Genomic DNA, 21,905 nt, shown 5'->3' with positions numbered 1-21,905 from the left:
AAATCTGGAGTTCTCCTCGTTGATCTTCTCCATGAAATCATGGAGAAGCTATTTGTGGCCGTTAGGGCTTGTTGGCCAGTTAACAGATCTGATATGTGCTGTCAGTTTAAAAATGGATAGCAATAATGGAAAGTTAGTTAGCAGGACTTAAGAAAAGTTCTTATTCATAAAGTTTACTAAAAATGTAGTTTAGTAAGTGTAGCAATAATTTTATTTTATTCCATGTTTAATTCATTTTTATGGTTTTTTTGTCCATTAATGAGAATAACAATATTTGTTATGGTTTTAATTAAATCCTTCTCATGTGGAAAAAGCAATTTTAATGGAATATCTCTTTTCATTCTTAATTAACAATGCTTTAATTTATTAATTTTTTTTTTTGCAGGTGTTAAACCAAAGAATCCAGATTGGTACATCGGGGGTATGAAAATATTTTCTTTTTTCACATCTTGCAACATTATTATTTGGAAATAGAATTTAAGCTATTGGTAAAAATTAAATAACTAAAATGTTCAAAGTTAAAAATTTACATTAAGTACCTTGTAGTCACTTGTTGCTACAGATCAAAATCAGCCACTCTCTTGTTTAGGAACACTTGAAACATCAAGATGCTACTTAGGTTAGGTAAAGGACTTTTGCCAGTAATAATCGCGGGAGTTTGATAACCTTTCCATCACATTAAAACTGCCTTTTTGCAAAGGCTGGGCAAGTCTTTGCATGTTATTGTACTATCACAGGGTAGACTATTAAAAAAAATAAATTACTCATAGTACTTCCCCGCCCACATCAATTGGTATGTTAAATATGGTTCTGCTGTTGGTTGTGGTGTATTTGTCTTCTGACACATAAATCAAGGTAGGCCATGAGGATCACAAAGAATGAGACGCGAAATGGCTTTTTACCCCTGCACAGCACTGACTCTTTTGTTTGTTTTCTAGAACTTCCGTGGTTATATTATCAAGGAGCAGAATATCTTTTCCATGTCAGTCCTACGAACTGGGAAACGTATGAGTTTGTCTGTGGCTGGCTTCGCAGTGGAATGGCAACAATAAATTCTTCTGGTGAACAAGCCTTTATTCAAAATAAAATTAAGAAGGTAACAAAAACTACCCCTTTGAAAAAAACACACCCTCAGGCAGTAGCTGGCTATTTTCTGCTGCATCTTTTGGAATAGCTGGCTACCTGTTGCTCCACGTGGAATCTGAAAGATACTTTACTGTAGAAATAGTTGTCTTGATGTCTTCCCTTCCCACATGCCACCTTGAAGCCCCATTTAGGTAAAGGAGTCAGTAACATTTCAGAATTTGCAGAATTGTCTCTGCTGAAGAGTGGGTCAGTCAGTCTGCCTCAAAAGAACCAAGAGGAGCAAAAACTATCTTCCTGTCCCAACGTTTGTCAAAGTAATTGGGGTAAAGAGGAAAGTTTATTTCACATATGAAAACAAGCCTTCTCTTTTTCACCCATCATACCATTTCTGTTTCTTCTTCTTTCCCTGCCCCTTCATGACTGAGGGTTGTTGTGGATCCTCAGGTGTTCATACAGTGCTCTCCTGATCCAGCACAGTTCCACAGTAATCCTCTGTTCTTATTAAGCAACATACAGCTGGTCATCAGGTCACAATATTGAGGGACATTTCAGTGGGTATAATAGCATGAAGTGGCCAGTAAGTCCAGATGTTCAAGATGGTCTTTATAGTCTAAATCTTCAACGTGATGGTTTGAAAGGTTACTCCTAAGAGCTGCCCAAGAAAGAAGAAGTAACAATTTATCTGCACCTTAATTAAATCTAGAACTCTAAGCCATAGAGGTGGGTGCTTAGGACCTTGCAAAATAGATTACCTTTTCCTCTCTGTATGATGTCTCCTGAAGTAAATTCCTTTGTTACTGGATATTTATATAGGGGAAAAAAGAGATCTGCCTCTGAATTCCATACTCTGGATGAAAGCAGAGTTTTTGTAGAACTGCTCTAGTGTAACAAGCAAATTTGAAGCTAAGCAATAACTGGGCTGAAAAGCTCTTGACCCACATGTAGTTTTGCTTGCACTGTGTACAACCTTCTCTGCTTTTAACTTGTAATAGGAAACATGAGCAGAACTGCATTCCGTTAAGATGGGGATTGTAAGATTCCAAGAAAATTTGCGTAATTTTTATCTGCTCTTTCAGTAATTTTGTATCAAAATATGATGAACTGGATTTAAACCACCAGTTCACAGTAATAGCTTATAAGGAAAAAGCAAAATAATTGGCTAGGCTGACTTCATCCACATCTACTAGAGATTGTGATGTGATGTAGTTGTTACCTTACCTAAAGCTGAATGTTTCTGACTTTAAAAATATAACTTTAAAATAGGATGCATTTTTCTAACTTAAGATGGCTTAAAACGATGAATCAGAATACCTCTTGAAAATCACATTCACTTACAAGAGATCTTTTAAAAGTTAATTTATCATTAAAGTTTATGGATATTATGGCAGCTTGTGAGTATTCTGCAGTGAAAAAGCCAAGTCTACTCCCTTGGCATTGGAAATCAGGTTAAATTCCGTGAAGTTTTGTCTCAGAAAGTAACATAAGCTGCTATTTTAAAGCCTGCTGCCTTTGGCTAAGCTTTCCCAGTATGACTTGTTTCCAGTTGCAACCAGTTTCCTGAGGAAGCAGGAGTTAAGGATGTCAATCACTAAAATAATACTCAGCAACCCAAACAGACTTCACATGTGTCATTAGAAAACATGATTAAAATTTCATAGCATTGAATTTGAAATCACATTGGTCATGATTTCTGTAAAAGCTGTAATGTGTAGGCTGAGTGCTGTGATTAGAAAACTAAGGTTAGAGACCAGGCAATAGCAAACCAGACAGCATTCCTGAGTCTCTTCTTTGTCAGAAATGTCTACTTTCTTCATTTGACATTACTATATAAGCTGTAAGATGGTGAAATACTAACTGTAACTCCAAGGACAGTGTGGCTGCCACAACACAGATTGCAATTCTGTTCTTTTGGGAAAAAAAAATAATAAATGCTTCCAGTGTCCTGTACATTCAGAACTTTTTTGTGTGTTCTTGGCTCTTTCCCAAAGAGCCCAAAACTGTGACTGTTTAGTAGCTAACACTGGAAGTGAAGCCTGTTCATAGTTTAAGGCAGAATCAAGTCTGCACAGTAATAATAAGTGGCTGTTTGAATTATATTATTTTGTGACTTTTCCATGGAAGTATAGAATCCTTATGAGAACAGCAGTGAGCCTGGAAAGCATCTCTAAGGATCTCTGTATGGACTATACAAAGTCAGTAAATGTTCATAGAAGACATTTTGGAAACATTAAGAACCACCATTATATTGATACTATCGATATTATCTATTTTTAGGGGCTGAGGAAGAACAAGTTCTGGTCTAAGACTGCAGTCCTTTTCAAACCAGATAACAACTGTAAATTCCTAGAATTCTAAATTCCTAGTTTGCAGAAGATATATAAGCAATCCAGTGGAAACTGGGGGCTAGATCATGCTCTACTTGCATGAATTACCTTACTGAAGTGACATAAATTAGCATGGGTAGGATTTATCACCTGTTCTTCCCACTGGAACCCAAAGGAGATGATACTTGTCTGAATATGGTGCCTGACCTTAGGAGTTTGTTAATGCTTTGATAAGAGAGTAACAACAGCTAAACATATGGCAAAACAATTTTTTCTAGCTGTCGACTAATGATGTTCACTGGTGGATTGGATTGTACACAGAAGACCTTGGCGATGAATTTCGGTAAGAAAAAGACCTGTTTTGCAGGCAGCCCTTCAGTCTGATGGAATGAAGTGGTTTGATGACTGAGTGGAATATTCAAGAGACAACTTCAGTTCCCATGTAAATATAATTCAGAATATATTACCCATAATTTATCTCCATGTTACAGTATTTCTTCTGAAAGAGGTATAACAGCTATAAGCCAAAGACATGAGTGTCATCCTTGTTGTTGTTGGTTGTCTATTTTTTGACCCTTAGTTAATTTCTACCTTGTATCTCCTTACAAACACTTTTAATGGAGGCTGTGTTTTTTAGTAAGGATAGGAAAACATGTAACTACAGTCTTAACATTTCTGTGCAGCTGGAGAGATAAATCATCAGTAACATACCAGAACTGGAATGAAGGAAAGGAAAGAAATCCCCGGAAACCAGGGAAAAGATGTGGCTTCATTTCATCAGAAACAGGTTTATTTTATATTTCCTTTTGTTGCAGGAGCTGGGACTTGATTCTGTTGTTGGCCAAAGAGGTTATATTTTGTAATTGCCTTCAAGAGCGTAGTCCTGTAGTACAAAGTCCTGTTACCTGATTATAATTTTCATAACTGCTTTTATAGTTTAAATAGTAAAATATAATTAATATGCTCAGAACCTCAATTATAGGATTTTAAATTGTATTAATAATTCCAGTGCTGTCTCCAGTGATACTGAATCTTTAGTTTTACTTAAGAATTTGTTCTGTGGCACAGGAAAAATGTTAATACACTGCTGGTTTTCACAGTCAGTTTTATCATAACCAGCTGAGCCAGATGGGTGAGCAATTATTTTTTCCTACTTTTGTAAACTGTTTTTCTATAAGCATACAACTTTAAATCCTCAGGTTTCTAGCTTATTTTTGATCTCATAGCCAATCTGCTGAGGGATTTTTGAGTAGTGTGGTTTTGGTGTTAGTCTTTACATCATCACATAGCTCTATGTTTTGCTACAGTAATAAAAAATCTACAGTGCTGCTGGTTCCAGTGATTTTTAGCATCTCACAGTCTGTTTCCTGAGGATCTGTAAGTCATATGAGAAAGTAAATGTCAGGTTCTACAAAAGAAAAATTATCAATTTATATTTGAGGAGTGCTGAAAAAAAATAATCCAGTTGCATTCTTGTAATCCCAGCCTTGAGAGCCAAAACTGGAAAAAATATGAAACTTTCTTCTTTTCCCCAGACATGATTTTGGGGTTCTTATTCATGACTTTTAAATGCTTGAGTTTGGCATTAGTATCTGATAAAAGGCAGAGACACCCACCCTCCCCTCTCAACTGGCCAGCAGATGAGAGCTGGCCAACAAATGGTTGTGTACACTGGAAAAAGTATTTTCCTCCTAAGCAGGTTGGTGTTTTGTGTCAGTACCCAAACCTTATAAAAACTTTCAGTGTAAGAAAGTCAGACTGCTTCATCTGAAAGTCATAATTTCTATACTTTTCTGGTTTTGTGTTTTGTTTTGTTGGGGTTTTTTGCATAAATAATATTTTTTAAAATGCATGATGATACAGGCATATGTTTTGTGGCTCAGTGTAGAGGAATTGGTTTAACTTAATAAAATCAAACTGGGAATAAAAGTATAAGCCCTGTGGACTATCAAATCCACTGTAAAGTGGTATGTCCAAATGTGTCTGACTTGGAGTGTTGTCTTGCTCAACCACTATCAGATACCCTTCCTAACAATACCTAAAATAGCTAAGAAGAAAACCTTTTTCATTTCTTAAGCCAATATTGACTGGTGATTTTTCTTTTTACACAGGACTCTGGGGTGATGAAAACTGTACTGTCTCTCTTCCCTGTATTTGTAAACGTAAATTTGCATGGAAAATAGAGAAGGAGATTCCAAAAGACCAGAACCAACGAGGCATATGTCCCAAAGGCTGGTTGCACTTTGGATTAAAAGTAAAACATTTTTTTCTGCTGTTTGTCTATTAAAAATGCTTTTCATATTTATGAGAGTAATTGGACTTCTTACAGATTATTCAATATTTCCTTCCTTTTTGAAAGCAGGCCCTTAGGTTTATAACTACTGACACAGTGATACAAATATTTATGGCTGTTAATCAGCTTTGCACACAGAGGTTCTTAGTTCAAGGAAGTGAATACTCATATGCAAAAGCTATCTAGATGTGTTCGGGCATTTCCTGTAAAAAGCCTGCTCCGTCCTCGCTTTTCCACTTACTACAATTCCAAGTCTTTTTTGGTCTCTAAACAGTCCTCTGACCCCTTGTTGTACTAAACGGATCCCTAACTCCTGCCATCCTCTGAAAGATGCTGTTCCAAACCGGGTTTGTCAAAGATAATCATAAACCAAAGTCTATTTGCAGTTGAAGTTTGGAAGGCAATTATTTAATCAGGCTTATCTGAACATACGTTCCATAATAGCAACATGCATTGAGGTGGCCAGATTTTTCCCAGTACTGCACTGACTACAGGGATAAATCTAACCCAGATTGTGTTTGCCTTTAAACAACTGATTTGAATCCAATTGTGATTGCAGCTGAAAACTGATACATGTTGGACAGGTCCATTGCAGGACAGGAAATAATGAAATATTTAATATTCAGTAACAGCATGTGAAATGTCTTAGTGAAAAAACAAGTCTCTTTTTTTTTTTTTTTTAATTTTTAAGTGTTTTTTGATACAAATTCCAAAGGATCCGGAGCATCTGAGAAACTGGTACTCTGCACAAGAATTCTGCAATAGCTATGGTGGGTCACTTGCTTCCCTTCAAGATGAGCTGGAACAAGGTAGAGTACTGAAGATATTGTTAAATAAATAAAATTTCTTCTTCATTAGGATGCTGTAGTAAAGTTTCATCTTAGGAAAAAAGATCGCTCAGATCCTACTTGTAGTTTCACTGCTTTACACAAATTAATGATTCTCTTTCCCAGTTTCCCAAAATGTAGATTCAAATATCCAGTGATCTATACAACAGGTACATTTTGAGTAGTAATTATAATTTCTTTTGTGCTTACAACCATGCCTTAGAAATACAAAAAAATAATGGAATATACGTTTTAAAAATTCACTATGTAAAATTTCTATCTCCTGAGTGCGACATCACACTGTTATAAAAGCAATCTCATTTTTATCCTATAATAGTACTTAAAAGCTGGTCTATAGCACGTAAGCACAGTGCTAGACTGGAAGTCTCAGAGAAATAAATGCCAGCACATTCAGAAATCTTTCAGTTCTTTAGTGTCTTTGAAGATACTTCATCTGTCCCTAATGGTTACCAATTAATTGTATTTTATTCCTTTTTCATTTTCCAGCTTTCATAACAATGAATCTGTTTGGTTGGAAAACTAGTGTTTGGATAGGTTTCCAGAGTGATGATTATGAAAAATGGCTCAGTGAAAGTCCTCCAGTGTATTCCAACTGGTCTCCAGTTGAAGCAGTGGATGTGAGTATTTCTAGGGGTTTAAGGGCAATGAGTTCTTGTTTTATCCATAAAAAACTTGACTGCCACAAAGACAAGGCCTAATTTGTTACAGCAGCTTAGTCTTAATCTTTTTTAACTCTAATTTTTGTAACTTCAGACAACTGTGGGCACAAATTTAAGAGCGTAATGAGAGGTAGCAAAATGGCACTATCAAGGCAGTTATTTGTGGCTATAGTCATATTCGCTTGCAATTGCTTTTAAGTGCTAAATTTTGAACTATATGGTTGGTATCACATGCTGGGTCTGAGCAAGGTTCAGGAATAAGTAAATTAATTTCATTTTTAAATATACTGTTTTATACCACATTATTCTGTATTGGACTTTGCATTTTAGTTTGTTCAGTGAAAGCATGTGACTTTTTTATTATGAGGTTAGTGCTTCAAATTGTATTTATGAGAGTGTTCATTGTTCTACTTAAATATTTCTGGTAGTGACTTTCATACAATTACTCTTCTAAACTTAATGAAATAATTATGCATTGTTTTTACAAAGTGTCTTTTTAAATTAATAGAATGTTCTGTGTTGATTGCAGAGACAGCGTTATAACAGTAAAAACATTCAAGAACAACTTCCACTATGTACATTGGTATCAAATAACCCTAATTTTTATTTTACGGGAAAATGGTACTTAGAAAACTGTCAGAAAAATTATGGGTTTGTCTGCCAAAAGACTCAGGGTAAGGTTTTGTTTTGCTTTGCTTCTTTCCTCTTTTCTTATGGTCTTGAATTCATCCCACTTTATTTGCATCTAGAAGCAGTTTTAGGTCTCTATAAAACCAGGAACATAAAGGATTTCAAAAATATTTGTACTCTGGTATTTTAAACTGATGGGCTCTACACTACTTAATAAGTTAATAGCTGTGATGTAGAAGTAAATTCTAAAAATATATTTTGTTATTACATTTTCTTCCTAACTTGGAGTTTTCTGTTGCATATCTTAGATTCAGGGAAAGGAGATGAAATTTCATGTTTTTTTGTCATGGCAAGCAAAGTAATATCATGAAATCACAAAAGACAAAACTGTGGGTAATTTTTATGGAAATAATGTATTTTAAATTTTGTTTTTAGGGGATGGGACTTTGGCAATATTAGATCCTAACAGAGTCCAGAAAATGTCTGTGTGTGAGCAGAGTGGACTGAATGGCTGATCAAATAGAGTTTGGCTTTTCTTTTCATGCTTCTGTTGCCATAAGGTTCACCTGCCAGAAACACGGAGCTTTAGTGCAGAAGGCACATTGTTTGGTTTCCCTGAATCACATTCCAGCCTTGCCTCTGGATTGGGAGCTGCTGGCATCCTCAGGGTGCTGGCGCAGCTATGGAGCTCTGCCCCTGGGATGCTGCCAGAGCATAGTACCAAAATAGACCAGCAGCAAATTATTAACCCTAGAGCAAAAGGAAGGCTATAATGGGAGCCTGAGGAGTGTCCTCGGGCGCTGGATTACATGGCAGGAGTGGTTTAATGCAGCTCAACTTCATGTATCACCTCTTGGTTCAGCTCTGGGTCTAAGGAGCCAACCAACCCTCTCCTGTTGGCTGCCCAGGAGGTGAGTGAGAGGAACTGGAGAAGTAGAATCAACAAATAGAAGCTGTGGCAGTGCTCACATGTGGGTCTAGCAAACCGTGGCTGTATTTGACATCATTTATTACGAACTACAGTTGCAGGGAGTGCTGGAGTAATCCTACATGCAGTGTATGGAGAAAAGTTATATATATATATTGCATTTTCCTGCTGGTTTCTTTCATTTACCTCCCAAACATTTTTTATTTTAACCCCTTACTGCTTCTTCAGACAGATGGAAAAATTACTAAAAGACAGGAGGGGAAGCAGTGGCCTTAGTTTGTCAGGGCTGTGGGATGCAGAGGGGGGCTCAGGACCCTTGCTCTCTTACACTTGGGTGAGTGTCACAGTGGCCTGTGGCCCTGGCTCAAGTCAGGAGGGGGACACACTGTACCCCAGCTGAGTTCTCCTGGGGACAGGGGACTAGTTCTGTCCCCTCAGTGTGACCACCCACAGCACTGTCCCAAACCACCTCGCAGTTCAGCTTGCTAAATTCAGCAGAATACTTCCCCATCTCTTGGTTAGGTTTGTGGGGTTTGTTTTATTTTGGTTTGGTTTGGTTTTTTTGTTTGTTTGTTTTGTTTGTTTTTCTGGGTTTTGTTTGTTGTGGGGCTTTTCTGTTTCTCCTGGTTGAGTTAGTTTTGTGCAGCTTTCCCAGGCTGCATCAGGCAAACACCAGACTTGTGCATGGGAATATGCAGCTGGAAGAACAGAGAAGCAAGGGAAGAAGTGAGACAGCCTCTTGCTGGCAGCAGTGAACTGTTGAATTTCCTCAAATGTCCAAACACATATCTCAGTTCCTGGAAAGATGAGCTGGTCCTTGGCTTTTGCCATCCCGTTCGCATCTTGTCTCCCCTTTTTAAATGTGTTTTTTTTCTGTAGGACACTAAAATGAAGTAAACCAGCAGGAAGTCTGAACTGGGCTCTGATCTCATAGTGATGCTGGAGTTAGGATTGTGTCAGTATTTTGCTGCATTTCCTGCCATTCACTGAAAGCTGGAACAAAACAGTGCTTCAGTTAGCTCAAGAGCAGAACTTTTTCTTACTTAAAATTTTTTAATTTAAAATGATTTGTGGATGACAAATAAGAAATTAATTTGCTATTTTAAGATACTTGTTAATATTCCTCCTCTCTTAGTCATAAAGGGAACCAAGTCTGAAAACATTCCACCTCATAACAAAGCAACCACTTCATTTTGTAAGCACAAAGAAGTTTTACAGACAGAAGTAATTAATCCAAACTGACAAACAGGATTAAAACTGAGGCATTGGTTTTTTTTAATAGGCTTATTTAAAGTATACTGTGTGCATCCATACACATGAGCAAAGGCATTTGCCTCCTGTAGAAACATGAGCATGGCAGCATTACAGCTGGGCTGGGGTGGATATGGTCTTGGTCTCCTCATTTTTCTCTCAGGGGGGACTTTCCCTTTATTTCTTAAATCTAAAAAGTTTTTTTGAACTGTGCTATGTTAGTTTATTATTGAAGACTGATTTAAGTCTCCAATCACAGAGATTTTCTCTTTAAGTGCCATTATTGTGATCTTCCCTGTGTTGGGTCATGGGTAGTGAGGATGGGTTCAAGGTGCTCCCTAACATGCAATTCTACCATGAGCCAGTTTGTCACCCCTTGAGATGTGTCAGTACAGTTATTTGTGAGGCCGGTCTTTGTGCTGTAAAGTGATCTTGTCATTATTAAAAATAATGGACCAAAAAAGAGGTAGTCTAAATTACATGCAGGGTACCTGGGATAACAGCACTCTGCAGCCCACTGATATTGTACACTTGGGGTATGCCCAGATCCCATGTGATTTCTTACTGACCTTCAAAGATCCAGTCAGTGGAACTAACTCCATCCAGGTTTACTTTTTTGTTGTTACACGTTAAACTCATTCACTCCTGTGATGAGTTTTCTGCTGTGGTGGAATTTCAGATATTGCCAGCATCTGTTTGTGAAGTTCACAATGCCTTTCTGAAACCAAGGAGTGTGCAATTTTTAGATTTGTTTTTTAAAGATAGTTCTGATTTTTAGGAACTGTTCTGCTATATTCAAGCTGTCTGTTTAAAATCAAATAAATAAATCCTTTCTTTCTGTTTCTACCAGATATATCCAGACATATCATCAATGCATCTGAAATACACCCTGTTCCAGATACTTTAGAATACGGAAACAGAACATATAAACTAATACGTGGGAATTTTACATGGTCCTCAGCTTTAAAAACCTGCATGGAAAATGGGATGGAGTTGGTCAGCATCACAGACCAGTATCACCAGGCTTTCCTGACAGTCATTGTCAATCGGCTGGGATACAGCCACTGGATCGGACTGTTCACTTCAGATGTACGTAGTGGATCTAGTGAGAGCTGGTTGGGTGTAATGACTACAGAAAGCTAAAAGCCATAGAAAACATTGAAAAACACACACAAAATCTATTGTAGTGTCAACATTGAAATTACACGGCTTCATTTTCAGTTTCTCAATGGCCCAAGTAATCATGCTGAAAAGGGCAGGTTAGAGACAAATTTGTGGTCTCCCAAAATCCAAGGGCTGGAGCACCTCTCCTGTGAAGACAGGCTGAGAGAGTTGGGGTTGTTCAGGCTGGAGAAGAAGAGGCTCCAGGGAGACCTCATAGCAGCCCTCCTGTACCTGAAGGGGCTACAGGGGAGGGGCTTTTTACAAGGGCTTATAGTGAGAGGACAAGGGGTAATGGATCAAAACTGGAGGAGGGGAGATTTAGGTTAGACACGAGGAGGAAATGCTTTAGTGTGAAGGTGTTGAGACACTGGAACAGGGCAATTGTGAAAGCCCCATCCCTGGAAGTGTTCAAGGCCAGGTTGGATGGGGCTCTGAGCAGTCTGATCTAGTGGGAGGTGTCCCTGTCCATTCCGCAGAGTTTGGAACTAGATGATATTTAAGGTCCCTTCCAACGCAAACCATTCTATGAAAAGCAAGTTGGGTAGATTGTTGGTTCTGCCTTTTCTGGCTCTACCCAGACTTGGGAAAGGTAAAAGATATCCTTTAATACCTGGTGAGGATGCCATCAGAAGATGAGCTTGTATCATGCTAAAGCATATTAGAAAGATAATCTGAAATTTGTTTTGGCAGAACGGGCTTAATTTTGAATGGTCGGATGGGAGTAGGTCTTTGTTTACTTTCTGGGAAGATGACGAGTCACAGGCTTTTGGCAGCTGTGTTTACATTGATACTTCAGGGCACTGGAGAAGTGCTAACTGTGAACGACTTCTGGAAGGAGCAGTTTGCCATGTGCCACCTAGTAAGTCAAAGCTCAGTTTTCTTATTAAGTCTTTGCAGCTCCAAATGTATGTATTGACAGTGAAGTTTATGAAAAAACATTAGTTGGTTTGAGGTTAAACAAAGGTGAAAGTATTATTCGAAATTAAAATAGATTTTTGGCATTTCCTTGCTGTATCTCCTATTTTTGAAACCCTTTTTTCCCCATAAAATATTTGCCATCAGGTCTCATCTGTAGAAGAATGGTAAGAGAACTTCCATGATTGAAGAGAAACAGGAAAACTAATTGCTCTGTCTTTTCAGTGAAGGCTGTTATCAACAATGATTGCTAATAGCCTAGCTTGAAGGGAAATAATTTCAGTTTCCTGCAATTAACTGTGAGATGAAAAAAGGGAAGCAAAGTGAAAAATTAGAGTCTCCATTCAGTGCAGGACTGCAGAGTCTTTGCCAGCATCCAGTTCTCAAAATAGTTGCTGTTTGGTGGCACTGATCACCAGGGGTTCACCTACAGCTTATTGTAGCTTTTGGATCTGTTGAGAAGAAAGCTGTTTTGGAATCCTTCAAGGCAACAGTTACTCTCTAGCACGGTTACTGTAGTGAAATTGACTAATTTTCTCATTTGTCATGTAATCATACATATAGCCTAAGGTTTACTTAATTTTTAAAAGTTGTGTTTGTGTAGCAAAGTTGGGTCACATGTGAGACCATAGGGTTCACAGCTGAATCTGCAGCACTGCCACAAACTGACAATGGGTATTGCAGAGGAGCTTGTAGAGCTGCCCCAAGTCAGGGGCTCAGTGCTGCAGCACAGGGCACAGCAGAGAGGCTGGCTGCTGCTTTCCAATGGGAGACTCCTCTGTACTGTGGGATTTGGCATGAAGTTATCTTTGCAGCTTAGTGGAGAGAAGCTCTGGAGCCCTTGGAAATCCCCAGCCCTTTCAGAGGTGCTGGGCAACCCAGAGGGCTCTGATGTGCTCATAGTTTGCTCAAAACGCCCCGCTTACATCAGGGTTGGTTAGATTGTCCTGATACTGCTGTTGCAATCTGGCAAAGTTTTTTTTAAAATCAGAAATAAAACCAGCATTAAGGTTCTAATGCAAATATATATAACCACTAGGTTTTCACTTTGAAAAGCAGAGGCATAATGCAATAGTATGCTTATTAGCATCACTCCAAAACGGCGTGTGGAATGTTATATTAATGTGTATGTTGTTGTGCCAATAAAGCTGTGCTGTTATTTCTATCACAGAAAAAAAGCTCACTTCCTACAAAGGCTTATGTTCAGAAAAAACTGTTCCCTGGATCAAATTCAAAAACAATTGCTACAGCTTTTCCACAGTTCTGCAGGGCACAAGTTTTGATACTGCATATGAAGTGTGCAAAAATCAAGGTAAGTAATTATTCTGTAGCTAAAAAGTGTCGTTGTGATGTCTTCAGAATGTATGTCATCTGAAATCATAGCATGTGTTTTCTCTTGTTCAGTGTAGCAATAGAGAAGCTCATAAACCAGCCAAGAAATAGGAGGCAACCAACTTCAAAAATGTTCTTTCCCACATGAAAATACTGATTTCTGGAATAATATGTAAAATACTTTTCAAATTTTAAAATCAAATGAGAACAGTTTTGTATCAGCCTGAGCATTTTCATATTAATGGCAAATTTAAGAGCTTTTAACAAATAACCAGACTAAGCTTTTCAATTAAAGTTCATAATACTAAGGTTTTGAACTGCAGGGTTACATTTGAATGGCATGGGTTTTTCAAAGACTTCTTTAATGTGTTTAATTTCAAAATGTCTTTAATCTTTAGGATCAAATCTCCTAACTATTCAAGATGAAGATGAAAATGCTTTCGTTATGGAAGAATTGCACAGTTTTGGTTATGCTGTACAAATGGTTTGGTTGAACATTCTGCTTGTTAAAGACAGTAAGTTTTGGGTAGAAGAGAACTGCATGTAGAAGTCTGTTTTGGCTTTTGGTTTGGTTTTTATTTGAATGCTGGTGTAACCATCTTCCAAAACACTGCTATCTTTTGAGATTTTTTTCACTGCCTATTATCTGTTTATGATGTAGTAAAACCAGTCCAGCTTTTTGTAGCTGTTACTTATTAGTATTCTGAATACTTAATATGTATTCATGTATGTGAATGACTTTATTTTCTCCTGAAAGAAGCACTACAGGCTTCTTTCTCAACTATGTGGGATATTTTTAAATCCTTAAAAGCAAAAAAAAGTAATATAGTGGCCAAACAGACAAAATCCTGGTATTCTTTAATTCAATATTTATCTATGTGAGGCGAAGTCCAACTGAAACAGAGATAATTATCAAACCACTGTATTTTTCTAATGATTTATAACTTCTGCCCTTAGATGAGACGATCTCCTGGTCTGATGGCTCTCCCTTGAGTTATTCTAACTGGGGTATCAGGGAGCCTGAGTTTGATAATCTCAAAGGGAATTTCTGTGTCAGCCTGAGGACCACAGATGGTGTCTGGCAATTATCTCCATGCAGAGACAAAAAGGGATTTGTATGTAAAATGGAGGCAGGTATGTTCTTCCGTAAATTGTATCCTTTTAACCATTGGTTTATGTGTTACTTGTCACTTCCTTATTTGCTCTTAGTTCTCCTTTAATTAATTCCATCCCTCGGTATTTTAAGAAATACCTGCAAAAAAAACGCAGCCAGCCAAGGTAGCTTCCTGTGGAGGAACCTGGGCAGCCATTGTGTTATTACCAACTGTGGTAGACGTTCTGCTCTATGGATAAGCCATGTACAGAGAATCACAGAATCAAAAAATCACAGAATACAAGGTTGGAAGGGACCTCAAGGATCATCTGGTCCAACCTTTCTTGGCAAAAGCCCAGTCTAGGCAGGATGGCTCAGCACCCTGTCCAATCAAAGCTTGAAAGTGTTCAATGATGGGGAATCCACCACTTCCCTGGGAAGGTTATTCCAATGGCAGATTGTTCTCATTGTGAAAAATGTTCCTCTTGTGTCCAATCGGAATCTCCCCAGAACTAACTTGTATCCATTACCCAATTTCTTTTCCATGTGACTTCTTGTAAAAAGGGAGTCCCCATCTTTGTAGCCACCCTTCAAGTGCTGGAACAAGGTGATGAGGTCTCCCCTAAGCCTTCTTTTCTCAAGGATGAATAAACCCAGTTCTCTCAGCCTTTCCTCATAAGGCAGACCCTCAGGCTAACCTCCACAGACCCTGTAGAACAGGCAGGTGCAGTCCAGGAAAGCTGCACAGACACCACATCAGTAGGAATGTGGGTCTCTGAAAGAGCTGAAGTGTTTCAAGACCCCACCCAAATGCCCGAGTTGCTATTGGACTCAATAGCTAGGTTGATCTACCACTGCACAGATCTCATGCATTTGCACTTTTAAATGTGGATAAATGCTACTGCTCATCCTTGCACAAATGTCAATTAATATATTCCACCAAATTTTAGGGATTTAAGGGATTAACAGATTAGGTCATGTTTAAGTTGGAATGCCATTGACATTAGTAAAGGTATAGAACAACCTGGTCTCCTGTGGTTTTACATAGACTTTCTGGTATCAATTTTACCATGATTATATATAGTAAATTTTGTTAGCTCTGTGGATAATTTTATGACTGTTCTGGATTCTATTTCAGATATCAATGCAACAGAACCTTCTGAGGAATGTAAGTTTCCTCTGTACTTTCTTAATGTTTTTTTATAAGGGTTAATAACACATTTTTTAGCCAATATTTTGTGAAGTAACATTTTTCACTGTTAAACCTGTAATTTAAAATGTGTGCATATAAGGGGTAATAATACATTTTCCAGAAAACATCTGTATGTTTCTATTTAGAATTATATATATATTTGCTTACTAACAATTTCTGTCCTTCCCTTTCAGCGTCGTACCATGGGCTTGCAGCTCTGGCTGTTCTCGTGACATTAGTGATGCTGGCTGCCATTTCAGTTTTTCTGTGGTGCCTGTACAAACAGAATAACCAGCTCTTCAGCAGAATACTGTGGTTCAGAAACTCCTATTTGCCACAGATCAATGCTGACGTTCCTCCTTTGGAAGAAAGCATCCTTATTTCAGATTTTGAGAGAAGTGAAAATTAATCATAGAATCATGGAACCATTCTGGTTGGAAAAGACCCTTGAGATCACCAGGTCCAACCAGCATCCCTGTTCTACAAAGTTCTCCCCTAAAGCATATCCACCAGTTTATCAGAAGCAGCAAGTGATTACATCTTCCATGTGAAACTCCATCTACACTATCTACAACTGTTTTCTTTTTCTTGGGAGTCCCCCAGGATACCCATAGCCAGAGAAACCCTGGCAGCCGTCGGTATGTGATCTCTCACCTAGCTTTTTACAGAAATTGAATCCCATCAACCTCTTTTAAAGACATCTTTGGGCAATATCTGTTTGAAGGAAAAAAACCTGTTATAAATCTTGCTGAAGTTACAGGACTAAATTGCTTTATTGTTTACCTACAGTATTTGTGCAAGCAGTATTCATGGGTGCTCTTCTGAGACCCTGCTCTCAAAAGCTGAGGAGGAAACATGGGAGAGCCACATTGCTGTTCCCAGTGGTGTATAGTCCTATAACCCCATGTAGCAGACCCTCAGGACACTCTTCACTCTCATTGTTCATACTAAGGTGCTAATGACTGAGAAAATTTTCACTGACCAGTTGTTCTGCAGGCTGATGGTTGTGAAGGACTCAGCTCAGGTCTCTGCACTACCTCAGTTTCAGCAGCCCAGGACAGCAATGCCTGCTCTCCATGGGACTCCCTCCACCCTATCCAGACCTACAGCCACAGCTCTGAAAATACACGGAAAGTTCAGGGGATTTTATTTTTTTTGCAGCATGGAAAAACAAGTGGTTAGTCACGGGGAGTTACTTCAGAATGGATTTACTGTGCCTTCAGTTGTCTCAAAAAGCTGCTGTGAAGGGCTGCTTTTATTGTTGGTTTTGTTGGTTTGTTTCAAGGTGACTCATTTTAACAATGTTGCAAGAGCCCTAAGGTATAGGTGAGTTCCTGAGAACTGAGCAAGAAGCTAAGGCCAACTGAAATGTTTTTACATAGTATTTGTGCACATGCACAGGAATGTATGACTGCCTTTTAGGTAGATTTCACATGGCCAATTCTAGAAATACTGCAATAATTGTCTATTCATGTAATAATTATGTACAGGGCTATTTTAAAAAAATATTCTTATATAAAATAGTTCTGGGCTGGTTTACAGAACTGTTCAAAATGTTATCAAAGAGGCTGCAGATGGTTTTGATCCCAATATCATCTTCAACTTACTGTTTTAGATAACTTCTGTGGGTGTAGCTATCACAAGTTCTTAATCTGAGATTTTTCTATCATCTAAAATATGAACAGCTTTTCTGTGTGCATTTTGTCTAATGGGTTGACCCCATGTTAGTCTTCAGTAATGTTTTAAAATTTGTTCTTAGTCCTATAGATTTATCTGTTTTTATGTGAATTAAACTTCTAGAGTTTGTGGACTGCAACTTTTGAGTACTATTGCCAGGTCATCTGCTGTTTATATGTATGAAGTGTAATAACTTCTCTACCACAAAGAAAATACACCCCAAAGAAAAAAAGTTGTGATCATCTCTCCCTTCCCCATGAGAGATTCACTTGTTTAAACTACAGTTGGATGAACTTAAACCAGCAAATTTCCTTCATCATATTCACTGACAAGTGTAATTGCTGCCTTCTTACAGCAAGCAGAGTGGCTTGCAGGGTGGCTTTTGTTTGTGACAGTACGACAGTAAGCTACGTTGTGTCTGAGGACATGAATTTGTGCAGACTCTTGTCAGAATTTGATGTAGTTAATGAGGGTGTATATTTTCTTTTCACAAAACTTGACAGAGACATTTAATCAATTTTCCTTGAAGCATGTTGTAATCATTTAAATACATTTGAAAGACAGTGGTATAATAAATAACCCTAACCTCAAAATAGTGATAGTTGATTAACATTGGCTCTGATGTACATGATCTTGCACTAAGGGAAAAACAGTTCAAGCAGTGTTTTCTTCATACTTTGAAATGGTTTTGAAGGGGACAGACCCATAAATATTTATTTTTAAATCTTTAATCATTTAACTTTTATAATTGCAGGTATTATTCACCCAAGGATGTAATCATTAATTACTTTCTAGTCCTTGTTCTGGATTTTGTTACCATGGCTTTTGTTTGTTTTCCCTTAATCAGAGGTCTCTTACACTGTTCCTGATCAGAGTATGTGGTGACTATGTTTTTAATGCTGGCCTCGATGATACTGGCAGCCGGGTTTACTGTATTATTTCAACTGGAAAATTAAAGTGTGAATAACAATGTTCTGTGCCATAATTATTTTTTTTTTCTTTCCCCAGCTTTAATTAGCTGCCAGGCTTTAGTTCCTAGGCTTTGCACCAGGTCATCCTGGTAGAAGAGGGACAGCTTGCACCCTACTCCTTCTGGCTACCTGGCTGGACCCAGACCTGGGCCCTGCAAAAGGTCTCCACATGTGTGGTGGCTCCAGTGTTTCCCAGGGCACAGATGAGAATGCCCTGGGAACCTGTGTGCAGGAGTTGCTGGGAGGAGAAAGGAGCCACAGCACTATCCATGAGGATGATGGATGGGAGCATGGTGCTGATGCACAGAAATTCTCCTAGCCTATTCCCCATTCCCTGCAGCCCTGTGAGAACAGTAGTTGCCATGGTAGCACTGAAGTAATTCCCCTGTCCAAGAACTGGGTTCCCCAGAGCCCGAGCAGGCAAATCGATGTTGCATTTTCCTCTGTCATGCCAACTTCTTTGAATGTGTTTACTGAAAGGAAAATGTTAGATGTTTTCATATCACTTCTCCAATAGAGACAGACACATTCAGGCCAACATATGATAAACCTTGTCTACCAGGTATTGGGATTTAGGAAAAAAAAACCTGTGTGCTTACTTTTGCAGACTGCATTTCTGGAGAAAATTTACCTCCTGGTCCCTTTAGCAGTCCCTGCAACATTTTTGATGAGCAAAAAAAGCAAAAGAGCAAGGCCTCATCTTTAGCTTTAAATACTTCCCTTGTTAATCAGTGGAATGTTGATTTTAAACTTCTGTAGGCCAGAACTGATCTTGTACAACCTGGTGGAGCTCTCATGTAAATAACTGGTCAGGAGCAAATTAAAATCATAGAATCATAGAATGCCAGGCTGGAAGGGACCTCAAAGATCATTTGGTCCCGCCTTTCTAGGTAATACTATAGTTTATATGAGATGGCTCAGCAACCTGTCAAGCTGAGATTTAAAACTGTCCAATATGAGTGAATCTACCACTTCCCTTGGGAAGGAAATTCCAATGTTTGATTGTCCTTATGGTGAAAAATTTACCTCTTGTGTCCAATCAAAATCTCCCCAGGAGCAACTTGTGCCCATTACCCCTTGTCTTTTCCATGTGGCTCCTTGTAAAAAGGGAGCCCCCATCTTCTTTGTAGCCACCCTTGACGTACTGGAACAAGGTGATGAGGTCTCCCCTAAGCCTTCTTTTCTCAAGGATACATAAACCCAGTTTTCTCAGTCTTTCCTCATATGGCAGGTTCTCCAGTCCTCTGACCATCTTTGTGGCCCTTCTCTGGACCCTCTCCAGCCTGTCTGCATCCTTTTTGTAGAGCGGGATCCAAAACTAAACGCAATACTCCAGGTATGGTCTGGCAAGTGCCAAGTAGAATGGGAAGATGAATTCTTTGTCTCTGATGGTGATGCCCTGGTTGAAGCAGCCCAGAATCCTGTTGGCTTTCTTTGCCACTGCAGCACACTGTTCACTCGTGTTGATCCTGTTATCCACCAAGACCTCCAGGTCCCTTTCCACAGGGCTGCTCTCTAGCCAGGTGGATCCCAGTCTGAACTGCACTCCAGGGGGTTATGTGTTACCAGGTGCAAGACTTTACACTTCTTCCCATTGAACATCGTAAGGTTCCTGCTAGCCCACTCCTCCAGTCTCTCCAGGTCATCCTGGAGGGTGGCTCTCCCTTCCAGAATGTCAGCCTCTCCACTCATTTTTGTGTCATCATCATGGAGCAAATTCCATCAGGGTGCTCTTGACCCCAAAATCCAGGTCACTTATGTAGATGTTAAACAGCATTGGGCTCAATAACGATCCCCACTTGTGACCAGTTGCCAGTCTGAGGAGGAACTATTTACTGTCACCCTCTGGGCACATTCTGTCAGCCAGTTCCCTGCCCACCATAGAGACCACTTGTCAAGGCCCTAAGAAGTCAGTTTCTCCAGGAGGAGGCTGTGGGGGGCTGTATCAAAAGCCTTGGAGAAGTCCAGGTAGATGATGTCCACCACCCACCCTCCATCAACTGAGTGGGTGACTTTGTCATAGAAGGCATCAGGTTTGTCAGGCATGATTTGCCCCTGGTAAATCCATGGTGGCTTTTCCCAATCATGTGCTTCAATTGACTTGTGACTGTCCCCAGGAGGATTTGCTCGATGACCTTTCCAGGGACTGAAGCGAGGCTAATGGGCTCACAGGCGTTAAAACACTGTTGGCTATGAATTGAGGCTGAGCTCGGTGCTCGGAAATGCAGTCAGGCTCGGCTTGGCCGGTAGATGGTGGTAGTACACGCACAGCTGGCAGAATGAGCTTGTGCCGGAGAAAAGTCAGAGGCATCGGCTCCCCATCCTTTAGAAGATAAATTAAATAAGCAGCAAAACCCCCCAAGTCACAAGACTGCGAATATCAGTGTCAGTTCTTAGCCGTGGCCACGACATAACAAAGCTGTGTTAGGATGGCTTTCCACGTCACAGTGATGATCCTCAACAACTTTGATGGGATGCACTGAAGTGCTCAGAATGGGAAAACGCAAATCCTTTTGTTTTTCTTTTGTTTGGTGAGTGATGGGTTCCTGAGTATCAAATAAATAAATAAATAAATAAATAAATGTATATATTTGTGGCCTGTTTTGGTTCTGATGCCTTGGATGGAAAGGTAATTCACTGAAAATGCTCCAGCCATGTCTCTGTAAATGGATTTGTTTTAAAGTTTTATTTCTTGACTGTGTCAATGCAGGCATTTACTTATTAGTTTTTCTGAAGAAATGAAAATGAGGACATATAAATAAAAATTATTAGACATTTTAGACACCTACCGCATAAGTAATCATTCCACAGCACTGTTAGAAGCAGATTTATTTTCTCTTTCTCTCAATTTATTCTGTAAGGCATTCAGAATGGAAGAGCTGCTGATCCCTTTCTGTACCCACTATCTTTATGCAGGTTGACCATGATTTGGATTCTGATCTTAGAAACTTAACCATAAAGAAGAGCATTGAGAATGATTTTGTAATAAAGCCTCACTTCAAAGTATTGGGGTTTATAATCTTCTTCCCTTATACTGCAGCTATTCTAGACTTTCCTGATCCTCCTGTAATGAAGCAACTGCAGTTGTCTAAGAAAGAGTCCTGGACACAGCCTGTGCACTGCTTGTGAGTAACACCCTGGTAGTTTAACCACCAAAGCGATTCTCAGCTGCAATTGTTTCCACAAGTGCACAGCTTGATAATTGCAAAAACGCTTCTACTACTGTTTCCTTTATTTCTGATGCTTATTTTTGTTCATCAGCTTGTTGCTGCTCTTAACCTCAGCCTACAGACTAAAGTTCCACTTTAGTTTTCAGAAATAAATGCTCCAAAACATAGTTTTAGTGAGAATAGTAGCTAAACTTGTAGATACAAGATAAATCTTGAAAAAATAGTGGGCATAGTTACTCTCCTCGGCATGCTAGCACAGGAAAACAGGGAAAACTTTCTGTGAATCACACACACAAAGGCCTAACTAACAACCTCCTTCCAGGGAGGTGGCCAGCCTGCAGGTAATGGTGGCAGACACTGGGTACTTGGAGA

At 39.1% G+C, this 21,905-nt stretch overlaps 1 protein-coding gene across 1 annotated transcript in view; it reads left to right on the top strand.

The window, feature by feature from the left end:
- The window catches only part of PLA2R1 (phospholipase A2 receptor 1, 180kDa), a 37,051-nt gene extending 20,927 nt beyond the window's left edge, over nucleotides 1-16,124 (top strand). The window contains exons 15-29 of the mRNA XM_009996085.1: nucleotides 386-421; nucleotides 939-1,096; nucleotides 3,689-3,753; nucleotides 4,094-4,197; nucleotides 5,522-5,664; nucleotides 6,395-6,512; nucleotides 7,038-7,168; nucleotides 7,740-7,884; nucleotides 10,870-11,108; nucleotides 11,874-12,042; nucleotides 13,270-13,410; nucleotides 13,829-13,945; nucleotides 14,388-14,564; nucleotides 15,662-15,691; nucleotides 15,910-16,124. Coding sequence (XP_009994387.1) covers nucleotides 386-421; nucleotides 939-1,096; nucleotides 3,689-3,753; nucleotides 4,094-4,197; nucleotides 5,522-5,664; nucleotides 6,395-6,512; nucleotides 7,038-7,168; nucleotides 7,740-7,884; nucleotides 10,870-11,108; nucleotides 11,874-12,042; nucleotides 13,270-13,410; nucleotides 13,829-13,945; nucleotides 14,388-14,564; nucleotides 15,662-15,691; nucleotides 15,910-16,124 — 1,988 coding nt within the window. The remainder of the gene's footprint in view (nucleotides 1-385; nucleotides 422-938; nucleotides 1,097-3,688; nucleotides 3,754-4,093; nucleotides 4,198-5,521; nucleotides 5,665-6,394; nucleotides 6,513-7,037; nucleotides 7,169-7,739; nucleotides 7,885-10,869; nucleotides 11,109-11,873; nucleotides 12,043-13,269; nucleotides 13,411-13,828; nucleotides 13,946-14,387; nucleotides 14,565-15,661; nucleotides 15,692-15,909) is intronic.
- The last annotated feature ends 5,781 nt before the right edge of the window (nucleotides 16,125-21,905 follow it).

This window comes from Chaetura pelagica, unplaced genomic scaffold (assembly GCF_000747805.2).
Source record: "Chaetura pelagica isolate M959 unplaced genomic scaffold, ChaPel_1.0 scaffold3, whole genome shotgun sequence".
NCBI classification, from domain to species: domain Eukaryota; kingdom Metazoa; phylum Chordata; class Aves; order Apodiformes; family Apodidae; genus Chaetura; species Chaetura pelagica.
This window is presented reverse-complemented; position numbering and strand designations above follow the sequence as displayed.